Consider the following 13,371-nt stretch of genomic DNA (forward strand, 5'->3'; position numbering starts at 1 on the left):
AACCTATTCCCTGGCCTCAACCCCTAGCGCCCCTGGGCCCCCCACCCTGGCAACCTCCACCTCAGTTGATGACCTTGGATGCACACTGGACACAGACTTCTGTATATAAAACCTGTTTCTTCAATCTATGCATCCCCAAGCGGATCTTCCCATACCTCTCCTATCATCACTGTTTCCCTGCCATCATCCTCTCCCGATTAGACTATGCAAGCTGTCTTTAAATGGGTGCACCAGTGTTTCAGCTAAGGAAACTGCAGAGAATCAAAAACGCTGCTGCCCTCCTGCCTATTAGCCTCCCTCCCAGAGAACACAGCCATAAGAGTCCTCCATTGGTTCCCTGTTGGTCGACACACTATCTTTAAAGACATGTGCATCGCTCGCTGTGCCATCCACTACAGTGGCCCGGGAGTCCTCCAAGACAGTAACTTGCTATCACACCTCAAAGACACTCAGATATGGCCGAGCATCACTCCTAGTTGTCCCATATTACAACTGCACCAGACTGGATGGGTCATCTTTCTCTGTCCAAGTGCCAATCATCTGGATCTTTCTCCCTGCACATCCACAACATTGACAATCACTTGGCATACAGAAAGGCCCTCAAAACCTGGCTCTTCCCTTCCTCCTCTTGAAACCCTCTCACTCTATACACGCACAGAATCACTGGGCCAAAACCAACATACCTATGCACCCAAGCCTCAATGGATGCCAGTAGCGGCACACTGACCTATTTCACCCTGCCACCAACAGACTATCGTACATCACTCCCCTGTCCCTACGGGCCCCTTCCCCACTACTCCGATTTTAAAAATCTTTGGAGACCACAACTGGCAAGAGCAGCGAATCTCGTTGGACCTAAAGAAAACGACATTGAAGACAATCTCTGCTATGGGGGCTATGCAATTCCAGTTTAGCCGTCGCATTTGCCAACACTGAAACATCTGACGTACCTCCATATCTGTGCCATTAATGCAGCAACATCCTACGCAAAAGTTTGGTCCAACTGGGTAAACATTGAATCTCCGACAATAGCACTCTATCCTAAACCACCAACAGCACCTGCCCACCTACCTGAGCTCTGGGCTGCTTACTGGAGCCTAGAGCACCAACACCCCCCACCCTCCCCCCTAACTCCCCCGAGTCCTAACATGGCAAAATCCACACAAGCATCTTTTAATGAACTTAGAATCTCCCAAACATTGACTGTCACTGAGGGCGTTCCAACCACAAAGGGCATTGAATGAGTTTGCATGAGACTAAAATATGAAAACAGTAGATATCTGGCTTATTTGCGTGTTGCATAGTTGAAAATGTCACAACATTGGCTTTATTAAATGCTTAATCTCAATATGCAGGGATTTTGCTTATGCTATATTTTTTATTTTGCACCAATTGTGCCATTTTCATGGTCTTATGTACTATTGCTTACAGGTCCTTCTAAGCAAAATGTGTAACGTTGGGCATCTGGGTAGGGCGGTTAGGTGTTGCTGCACTGGTGTTTAAATGGAGTCAGTGAATCATTGTCTTTTGTGTGCGTTAGCTGTTCTTGGCATAGTGTCAGTTGAGGCCCTGTTTTGGCGCATGCTGCCCTGGGCAGAGTCTTGACAAGCAGCTTTAGGGCTTTCTTATGATTTATTAACACAAACGCCAAGTTGGTATTATATAAATATTTTCTTCTGTGCACAAAAGAAAAATGATCATCTGTGGATAAAATTAACTTAATCTGTTTCTCCCCCTACAGTGAGAAAAGCAGAGACCGGGAGCGGGAACGTATTTTGGAGCGGGAGCGTGAAAGGGAGCGAGAGCGAGAGCGAGAACGTGAACGGGAGAGGGAGAGGGAGAGGGAGAGGGAGCGAGAACGGGAACGTGAGCGAGAGAGGGAACGTGAAAGAGATCGTGACCGAGATCGAGATAGGGACAGGGACAGGGAAAAAGAAAAGAAAAGGGATAGAGAAGAAGATGAAGAAGATGCCTATGAACGCCGGAAACTGGAGCGCAAACTTCGTGAGAAGGAAGCTGCTTATCAAGAGGTAATGTTACAGTGATAATTTACATCTACTTTTCTTGCTTACTTTACAGGACCTTGGTTGTTAATCAACCTGCATCCTGCTTTGAGCAAAGAAATATTGAATATTACATTGAGACACTGTCACAGTCCTGTAAATAGTTGCATATAAATGTGCCACGGGGTTCCAAGATTAAAGAATAGTGCAAAAGTTTAGTTTACTCAATCACTACAGTTGAGAAGTTGTCTTTTGAGTGACCGAAGCATTTGCTGAGCAGGCTTCGAGCTTTGGATAAGGTATTTGAAAACATTTTGAATTTACGATGTTCAGACAAAATTCAATTCATACAATTATTTTCCCTGATATTGGATCCCCTCCTGGTTTTTGTTGGATTCCTTTATTTTTTATTTTAAAAAAATGAAATGTTTTAACTCCCTTTTTTGTCCCAGCCAGGATTAAACCTAAACCTGATTTAAGTGTGACTGTTATCATGCTCGGCACAGTCTTTGACTCCCAAGGCAGGGCTATTCTGAAGTTATCCCTTAATCTCAGCGTAACCTCTTAGTTGTGTCTAGGGTGGTAGCTGTTTAACCTTTGTAAAATGGTACCATTTGGTGGACTGCACATAACATGTCTGGGTCTTTAAAAAAAAATATATATTTTGTATGCACACTTGGTAAACCTTAAAGATAATATGAATATTCTTTGTATTTACAATAACTATAAATAAAGATTGATGCCCACCTAGTACGATCCTTCACCTCATCTATATGGAACCTGTATGATAGAACACAAAATTGAGATCCTAGTTCAACTTCATGACCAAATGGGCTAAATCGAAAATTTCATTCAGCATAAAAATGTCACAAATTCAAAACTTAACTGTCATCCATATCAAAATAGCGAAGTTTTAATTATATAATCAAGAGTATAAAAAGATATGGGCAATTATTAAGTTAGTAGTTCAAGGATCTTTCTGTGTATTAACAAACCCCATCACAAGCTTTACTGCACAGACCAGTAAATCAATAATTGTTGAAGTCCTAATGTGCGATTTCCGCTATGTTCATTCAGGAGCAAAGATTTTTTTAAAGCGTCCTGATGTCAAATCATCAATCTTCTAGGTCCAAATCAAACGTACATCTGATTCTGAAAATGTATATGAAAACCTAGTTTCTGATGCTTGTTAATCTGCTTAGAATCACATGCAGTGGATATGGTCCGACATCCAGTGGTAACCGCAGAGTCTTTCGGGGACCGAAAGGGGACGTCTGCATAGGCGTGTCTGTAACACTATCCCTATCGTGACATGTAGTGTGCCCAAAATCCCTCAGGTGCCGTGGTCCCTCAGATAGTTTTTTTTCTGCCCAGATAACTGGTCGCCCTATTGTGGAGCTCTTTCATAAGAGACATTGTTATACCTTGGTTATCGACTTTGTCGATTATCCCCTCACAATAACTTTGACGGTGCTTCCTGTGCTACGCCGAAGACAATGGGACTTTCAACGCCCAAGACTGCGGTGGGCTTCGATGCCAAAACTCCGGAGGCAGAGCCGCCCACGTGGCCGAGCCCTCTGGCCAGCCTACACAGAAGGGAGAGTGGGGTCGGGGTGGTCTTATCCTTTCAGCTATAGCTCTCCTCTTTCCCCTTCTTTGCCTTCTAGGTCTGGTCAACGCTTTTATTACCTTTCGCTATGGAAAGGACTCCATTTAGGTTTTGCCCCTCTTTCAGGGCCCGATACCCTTGGAAGGAGGAGCACGATAAGTGCAATAATTGTCTACCCCCTTGACCGCGATAAAACGTGGTGCGCGGCCTGTAGACTCCTTCGACCTAAAACGCTTAAGGAGTGCCGCGTTAAGCTGTGGGCCGCCTACGGCATGCCGTGGGCTGGATCTTCTTCCCCCACCACTGCATCTGCTGAAAGTGACAGGGGTACTAGTGATGGCCAGGCATCTGTGTCTGATGCCATCGATCTCATGGCGGATACCTCTAGGCCTGCCACGCCCGTCCCCGACCCCCGCTAGGCCTGGCGCGAGTCACGCTATGGGGAAAACATCCGGCGACAAGGGCGTACAAGATCGTCGCACTAAATGCACAACCCCAGCCCTGGTTTCGACTGTACCAACGAGACTGGCGAAAGCGCCAACAGGACCGCCGAAAATTTCGACCGAATCCTGATATTCAGGACCAAACACCTTCCCCGCATCCGCAGCAGCATCTTGCGACTGCGCCTACAAAAGAAGAGCGCTACCTCCAAACCACATTAGGCTGTCGAAGTGCGCTTTGCTGATGCTCCGACACCCTCCAAGGCCCCGGTTGGGTGTCCGAGGCCTCCTAGTCATAGGGCACGCCCCACTTCGCCGAAAGCATTGTTAGGATTTCTTTGGCAGTGGGGCTGAAGACTAAAGAGACAATGAAGCACCAAGAGCGGGCCGCAGACACTTGAAAAGACGCGCCACAACTCCCTGATGCTCAAGCGTATGAAGAGTCGGGTGCCTTTGGCTAGCTCTATGGGAAACAAATTTCGGTGCCATAGGGAGGAAAATGAACATATTCCACCCTTGAACCCTTCTGGTTCATAAAAATGGACCAAAGAAAAATTTGAAGGGTGCATGAAACATAATGGAAACGTTTCTCACTTTCAGAGCAACCTACCCCCAAGAGACCTCGGGAGGACCCTCCTTTTGTGCCGGTTTCTAAATTTCCTAGAAATTTTGCACCCTCTAAAGAACATTTCACTTTTCTCCATCCAGGATACTTATCAGGTCATTTATGATGAGGAAGGGGATACTACCTTCCCACAAGACTACACTGTGGATGACCAGGCAGATCCCACAGAAGGTTGCGAGAACAGTCGCAGGTTGAGACAGAACCATGGACACTTCCTACTCACGACCAGGACACAATGTCATATGGTTGGATTCCCCTCCCTCCACTCCGGCCCGCCAAGCTTCCCCAGTGGACGATCAGATGGCATTCAATGCAATCTTAAGGAAGGCAGCAGATTATTTTAAAATCGTCACCCAGGAGGCCCTACCTGAACAAGATTCTGTGGAGGATCTTCTTAAAGAACCCTCCCCCTGCCCCCAGGCCCCCCACTCCAGCCAAGCCATCCTCTCCTTAATTCCATTAAAAGATTGGCTCCTTCCTTGGTCACACCAGCCCAGACTAGGGCAGTAAATCCATGTTTCGAGAAATTATTTATGCCATCATCTACTGATCCTACATATATTAAAGGCCACGCCACCCCCGACTCGCTAGTGGTTACCACCACCGGGAAACAAGCGGGAGTACCCTTTGCTACGGGAGATGCACCTCCCGATAAGGAATCAAAGATTGTATGCCTTGGGTAAGCAAATTACCACGGCAGCTGCTTTTACCACCCGCATAGCAAACGCTGCAATGCTTGCCAGTTATGCCAATGCGCAGTGGAACCTTATACAAGGTCTCCAGGAGGTGCCTGAACCCGCAAGAACAAAATTACTCGCCATTGTGGCCGAGGGCAGGCAGGTCAACCAAAATGTATTAAAAAACACTCTGTATACTGCAGAGACGGCAGGAAGATCTCTGGCTCGGGGCACCCTGCTCAAACGGCACGCTTGGCTCTGAATCTCGGGCCTCAAGCCGGAGGCCTAAACAGCTCTTATTAACAAACCTATCGAGGAGTCTAATCTCTTTGGTAAAGCAGTCGACAATACTCTAGAGACAATACTCTAGAGACTGCCAAAAAAGAGCACAAGACTCGGTACCTTCAGCAAATCACACAAACCGCCCCCTGCCCCTCCTCCTCCTCCCCCCCCCCCACCAAAAAAAAGGGAAGCGGTTCTCGCCGGTCCTTTCGAGGCATGTACTATACGGGAAACTAACTCGGGACAAGCATCTAGCACGCCCACCAGCTATCCACCTAGGGGTCAGCGGCGCGGGAAAGGCAGATGCCCCAACTCCAGGGCAGCCACAGCCTCTGGTCAGAAATGTCCTACAGAGCCAGGTCCCCTCCCATGTCACCCCGGTCGAGGGGGCGCTTAACATCTTTCCATTCAGCATGGGAGGGGATTACATCAGACCAGTGGGTTCTAAAAATGGTCACCCATGGGTACTGTTTGGAATTCCCCCGACTTCCACAATTGAAACCGCCCAGAGCACGACGCCTGATGCCAAACCGTCTGCAAATCCTATTAGAAGAAGTAGTAGGCACTTCTGGGAAAGGATGCCATAGAAGCCTTCCCAATTAAGGTAAACAAGGGGATTTATTCAGTGTACTTCCTTGTACCCAAAAAGGACCTCACCATGCGCCCTGTATTAGATTTGCACCCAGCGGACATATTTGTCAAACCAAAAGTTTTGTATGGTATCTCTGCAGGAAGTAATCCCACTGTTGAAACGGGGGATTACATGGCAACATTGGACAGGAAAAATGCATATTTTCATATTTCAATGTTGCCAGTGCACAGAACCTATCTAAGGTTCATGATAGAGGACGGGCACCATCAATTCAAAGTACTCCCCTTCGGCATTGCCTCGGCATCTAGGGTGTTTACAAAGGTTCTGGCAGTAGCAGCAGCACACCTGCGCAGACTATCCATCCCAGTTTACCATTACCTCGACGACTGGCTCATAACAGGGGACTCTTACGAAACGTGCCTAATGAATACTCTCGATAATAGACCTCCTGTTCAGTCTGGTCTTCTCCATAGACTAGAAGAAAACCAGCTTAGACCCTATTCAAGTCAAGCAAATTCTAGGGGCTCTGATTCGGACAAAGGACGGTCTCGTCTTCCCCTCCAACGAGAGGGTTCAGAACATGCTTTCTCAGATCCCTCAATATGTAGCCCGTCGGGAAGTGACGCTATGCAAGGCCATGCGCTTGGTAGGTATGATGGCGTCATGCATTTACTTAGTTTCCCACGCGCGGCTGCGCATGTGTCCCTTGCAAGAGTAGCTTAACAGCCAGTGGTCAGGCCAGCGGACAATGGTAAGATCTGGTAGTTGTCTCGCCAGCCCTCGTTCTCTCTGCAGTGGTAGTCAAAGGGAAGACCTTATCCACCCCGCAGTAGAAGCCACTCTCACAACAGACCTATTTCTCATGTGGTGGGGAGCTCACCTGCTTCAGCAGACAGGGCACGGAGTGTGGTCCCCACAGGTAGCATCAACCATATAAATCCTTTAGAGCTGCTAGCAGTATTCAAAGCACTGAAGGAGTTTCAGACACAGCTACAGGGGAAAACAGTCCTGGCAGACAGCACCACAGCCATGTATTACCTAAATAAACAGAGGTGCACACTCTCCAGAGCTATCCAAGCTGTCCCAGAACATTGGGATGTGGGCTCTCAAACACAATATGTTCCTACTGTCACAACACGTTCCAGGAGAACTCCATCTTCTATCTCAGCCGAGATTTTCCACTGCCTGTAGAATACGAATGGCATCTGCACAAAGATATTGTCTCCAATGTTTCGCAGAATGGGGCTTCTCAGAGATCGACCTGTTCGCAACTCTGGAGAATACCCAATGCCAAGATTACGTCCCCAGATACCCCCAGAACCACTCCAAGGGGAACGGACTCTGGATAACATGGTCATTGAAATTTGTCTAGGCCTCTCGCCCCCCCCCCAACCCCAGACTCAACAAGATAGTGCAAAAGATGCATCAGGAACCAGTTACCATGATTTTGGTGGGCCCGCCAACCCTAGTTCGCTCATCTAATGGAAATGTCCCTCTCCCCCACTGTGAAACTACCCTGCCCGTACAACATGTTCTCCGAGGACAGAGGGGAGACACTACACCCATGCTCGCAAACTCTGAACTTAGCGGCCTGGCTCCTGAGGTCATAGTTTGGACACCTTCAACTCCCTCAAAGATGCATGGAGATACTCACGGAGGCGAGAAAACCTAGCACTCGTTATTGCTGTTGCAGTAAGTGAAGATGCTTTGTCATGTGGTATAAAACCTCAGGGCGTCAATCCTATTGACTGCTCGCCTACCCACATTCTGTTGTTCCTAAAGGTTCATCTAGCCGCTCTATCAGCCTACACTACGTCACAAAAGAAAGTGTTGTGTTGGAAAATACCTGTTAAGGCTTTTATGGAAGGGGTTAAGAGAATTCATCCCCACCCCATTTCTAACCCCACTCCCGGATGGGATCTAAATGTGGTTTTGACCAGTTTTGTGGGTTCTCCCTTTGAACCAATGCATAAAGCAAGTCTAAAATACCTTACTTACAAGACAGCCTTCCTAGTGGCTATCACTTGTATTAGAAGGGTTAGCGAACTACAGGCCCTTTCAGTTCTAAAGGTGGTTCTGCACACTCATCCCAGTTTTGTGCCGCAATTCATCTCGAAGTTCCATGTGAACCAATCAATCGAACTACCCACATTCTTCCAGAATCCCACTAGAATCCCACTAGCATGGCTGAAAAAAGCCTACACACACTAGATGTGCACGGGGCATGTTCTACCTGGAAAGAACGAAACCACGGAGGAAGACGAACCAATTTTTCTTTTCAGTGGCAACTTGTAGAGAAGGGGACCCTGTCTCTAAATCGGCTATCTCAATGTGGATTGTCAAATGCATCGCACTAAGTTACTCTCTTGGTAAGAGAGAACTGCCCTTCAAGCATAGGACACACTACTCTGGGCACTGGGTCTTCCATAGCATTCATTGCAAATGTTTCCCTCGAGTCCATTTGCAAAGCGGCAACCTGGAGTTCTGTACACACCTTTACAAAACACTATTGCCTAGACATTCATTCTAGATCTGATTCTTAGATGGGACAAGCAGTATTAAGAGATCTTTTCACTACTGTTCCTTCTCATAACCCACTTCCAACTCCGGGTACTGCTCGCTAGTCTATGCACAGCATGTGATTCTAAGGAGATTAACAGGCATCAGAAGACATGCATTACTCACCGTAATAGCATTTCTGATGATTGTATCTGCTTATATTCACATGCGCCCACCCTGCCTCCCCGCTTGGGTGGAAGGAACATAGACGTCTTACTACTGTCTCTCTATGTACTCACTCACAATAGCCTTGGGCTCCCTCATGGTAGAAAAAATACAATCGGAGATACCTCGGCGCGTGAGGGATTTTGGGTACACTACATGTCATGATAGAGATAGTGTTACAAACACACCTATGCCGACGTCCCCTTTCGGTCCCCGAAAGACCAGATGTAATACTCCGCGGTTGCCACTGGATGTCGGACCAAATGCACAGCAATGTAAATCTAAGAAGATACAATCATCAGAAATGCTATTACGGTGAGTAACGCATGTCATTCTCCAAGGCCATCTTCAGATTTCTTTTACTGCAGTAGTGTTTGTAGTCCTCAAAGTTATATCATTTAACGATTAAATTGTAATTTTTTTTGACAATTTTCCAAACTTTGAGAATTGCAGAGTTGCGGCTCTTCCATTGGTGGTCAGGTACAGACTGCTTGGAAAGATTTTCATTTTGCCTCTTTCCTCCATATTTTTTCTATGGAACCCTATTCGTTTAACTTTTTGTGTTTTTTTTTTTTTTTTTTTTTAAATCCTAATCTGACTTTATGAATTGAAGTAAAGCCTTTAGGTTGACTTTCCTTTCTCTTTTTTGTTATAGGAAAACGGGCTAGTCTTTTCGACTGTCAGTACCGGGAAAACGTTTGTTTCTCATTTGAATTTTTTTATTTTTACATTGCACACAGCAGTGCAATGGGGATACTTTAATATCTCCATAACGTTTTACACTTGGGCTTTTGGGTTATTTTTTTGTGTATAAAAACAAGCTGTTGGCAGCAGTTTCATTTTTACAATGTTTGCTCCTTTTCATGTGCACATTCACATTTACTGCGCATGGCTACTAAAAGTGAATAGTGCCCTAACGTGCCACAAAATCTTCACTTGTTCCTTGGTCCTGTTGTAGTTTGGCCATTTGTTTATTCTGCATGTCCAGTCCCAGTCTGCATCCCTGGTGCCTAAAGTCTGCTACTGAGGCAGATGTGAAACCCGAATTTGTCCATGATTGGATAACTACTGGCTGTTTGAATGGTGCAGATCCTTTCCTTTAGTGGGCTTGCATCTGCTTTCAGCTCCAGTTTTGGAGAAGGACTCCTGCAGCTATTCTTGAGATCTACATTGTAGCCAAAAATGCTTTGAAGAAGAGCAGCCTATTGATGACCGAAGGACTGCTTCTGCAGTGGATCAGTATCCTGTCCCGCAATTGGCCCGGTGAAGCCCTGCTCCTCTGCCTGTTGTCTGAAGACCTTTGTTAGAGGTTCAGCCCTTGAACTAGTGGAACCAGAAAGTCTGTCTACTTAAGGTTGCCTGCTCTTGGAAGTGTCCCTGGACTTCCCGGTGAACTGAGCAGCTCTCGTGGACTACCTTGCTGGAATCGTTGTTGGGTAAGATTGTCATAGCAATGAAATTCTTCCTGACCTGTGTCAACCTCCAGAGCCTTTTGCTTTACTGGTGGATACTTTTTCCTTATACCTCAGTGAGTGGGAACAATTTTCCCCACTCACATAATCTTTTACTTTTTTTAAAAAAACATTTCTATGGGTGTCATTTTTAAGACTGTAGTCTTTTTAAAAATGTTTTCCTCTGACAACATTTGGTACATACTGCCTGTTGCTAGGTTGCCCTTGGGGCTCCCCATTTAACTTTCACTTGCTTAGCTTGTGACAACTAGAGCTCCCAGGGGTAGGAAGGATCTTTAAATCCCTTTTCCATTTTATTAGGTGAAGCTCTGCCATGTGTTGAGTGCTGGGGAGATCCCTTTCTCCTTTTAACTAACATTTCTGTTAAAAGTACAAGCTTAACTTTTAATGTCTGGTGGCAGTGAACCATCTTCCTAACTTGGTGCACTTTTACAGCAGGCTGTTTCCACAGCCCCGGTAAATGCAGCCATGTGTGTTCACATTACCAAAATGGCCCCTTTCGTCTTTTGTCACCATTTCAGTGTTCCTTGTCCTTTCTTGTTCCTTCCTTCCACCTCCAGGGCGGGAAAATCCTTTGTCTATTTTGTCCAGAGTGTCTTTGAAGGCAGGAAGCGAGGGAGGAGTCCAAAAATCTGCAGTCCTTTGTCTTGCTGTCTGACTGCGAGAATCCAGTTCAGACTGGGAGGCTGACTGTCCAGAAAGGATTGGCAACACCCTACCGCCCTGTTTGAATGATGCAAGGCTGTTTGATTGTCTGGGTTCCTTCATACAAGTTCTTATCTATGGAATTGTTTGATTTTACTTCCTGCTAGTTATATTTTTCATTATGTTTCTAGGCCTAAATAAACTATCTTAGAACCGACTGTCTAAGCTGAATTATTTTATTCTAGGCCCCTTGCCATACTGTGCACACTGCCAAGACTAGAACTTGACCACTCTCCACTCTATCCTGATTTAGTTTTGGCTAAACTCTTGAATGGATTGTCTTCCCATGCATTCCTCCTCTTTAGATATCTTTCTTTCCAGCTTCAGCTGCTTTGTAATTTATTTAATTTCAGTTGACTCGATGTCCCTAGAAGGGTCTCAGTCTCGAGGTTGACACCATCACTGGTGTGTGTATATATAGCATGCACAGCGCCGGCTGGCTTCAGTTCTGTTTTTCCACAAAACACTTCGAGAATGATGGCCTGCTTTGATTTCTCTGATACTGACGTTTTCGAGATATGGCCTAGTTATCAACCCCGAAGACAGGGTTTAAACAAATCTCATCACTGCCGTGCCAAGATGTCTCCGATACTCAAGAGTCTGTAGTGCTTTGGCATAGAGCATATAATGGCAGGCAGACTGTGGGTCTTAAAACCGGGGAAGAACGATGGGCACCAAAAGTTTTTCTTGTTTGAATATTCATTATAGTCAATATTTAAATGTGTTCCATATTGTTTTAGCCTGAAGCAGCCAGCCCAAAAATGGTTTTATAGCACAAAGACCATATAAATATGAACCAACTAGAAAAATAAGGTGACTGCACCTTACTAAGGTTGGCGCTCGCAGTTATCTCCATGGGGGGGCTGTTGCATAGTTTACTCCAAAATTCGATCTCTGTGAACAAATGCTTTTACTCGTTGAGTCTGTAGTCAGAAATGTTTTATTCACATCTCTAATTTTTCTGCTGTATATAGCATTCACTGCTGATAAACAATTGAGCAATCATCATATTAGGCCTATCACGTTCTTCTCGCTGTAGCTATTTACGTTATACACAGATTAGCACATGATACAAAAATATGTAAACAAAAACATGTACCATCGATAATTTTCATCCTATCCATCCCACCATGTAACAAAAGATACAAAGAGAATGCGTTTCAGTTTTAAATATCATTAGTCACGGTACCTGTATTTCATTCAACGTTGAAAAACATACCGAGTCAGATGTTGGACGACTTAATGCGTGTGAACGCACGTGTAATGAGCCGTCCCTGTTAAAAAGTGAGGAAACTGTCAACCCATGTCTCTATCTCCAGATCCCAACCATTATCGCACTGTTTCTAGGAACACTTGCCTCGTCAACCCAGACAGAGTGAGCCACGGGAATGCGCGCTTGCGCAGACGGTGTTCCTTTATGCGTTGTCATGGAAACGATGCGAGGCGTCGTGGTCCAGCTGGAGAGCCGGAGCACGTACGCCTCGTGCCCCACCCCCGGGTAGGTACCCGAGGGCGGGGATGTCTGTGAAGGCATATTTGAGCCAAATTGGTACGGATCGCTGTGTTGTAGTGGTTAGTTACACTGAAGTTTAGATATTGAAGTTTAAACAAAATGGCGTTGAAATTATTTTCATCATAAAGAAAATTAGTAAATCATTCCAAATCTGGGTCAATTCCAACGGTCAAAATTCGATCTAAATAGCTGTCGTCATAAAACAGTTTGAGCAAGTGTTAACCACCAAAAACAAAATCAGCTGCCTGTAAAGGCATATCTGAGCCCGAATTGTTACGTATCGCTGTGTTATAATGGTTAAGTTACATTGAAGTTTAAACATTGAAATCAAAACTAAATGGCGTTGAGATTATAATGTAGAAAATTATTATATCATTGTAAATCGGAGTGAATTCCAACTATCAAAATTCGATCTAGATGTCGTCATAAAACAGTTTAAGCAAGTGTTAAGCACCAAAAACTAAATCTTAAACACAACCTGTGGGTCTTGCCAGCCTGGCAGGTAAGGCTTTGAAAGAGTGTAATGGGAAATTGGCAGCGGGTAGGCCCCCTACAAAATCCCCCTTGACAACACTGCCAAAACATGCACTTGCCTGATTCGAAAGGGGACCCCTCGAAGGAAGTGATCCAAAATCACTCCAATCCCGGAGTGGTTCACACCACTTTTCGTCTTCATCCAGAAAGATGAAGAAAATGCACTATAGATCTCCTTCCACTTCCTCCGATTTT

The 13,371-nt window shown here is 45.5% G+C and overlaps 1 protein-coding gene across 12 annotated transcripts in view; it reads left to right on the forward strand.

The window, feature by feature from the left end:
- Positions 1–13,371, forward strand: part of RBM25 (RNA binding motif protein 25) — an 841,835-nt gene that overhangs the window by 574,755 nt on the left and 253,709 nt on the right. For all 12 annotated transcript variants that reach the window (XM_069638623.1, XM_069638627.1, XM_069638622.1 and 9 more), the window contains one exon: positions 1,742–2,030. In XM_069638623.1, the coding sequence (XP_069494724.1) occupies positions 1,742–2,030 (289 nt within the window). The remainder of the gene's footprint in view (positions 1–1,741; positions 2,031–13,371) is intronic.

The sequence above is a fragment of the Ambystoma mexicanum genome, chromosome 14 (assembly GCF_040938575.1).
Source record: "Ambystoma mexicanum isolate Mex_15411 chromosome 14, UKY_AmexF1_1, whole genome shotgun sequence".
Taxonomy (NCBI): domain Eukaryota; kingdom Metazoa; phylum Chordata; class Amphibia; order Caudata; family Ambystomatidae; genus Ambystoma; species Ambystoma mexicanum.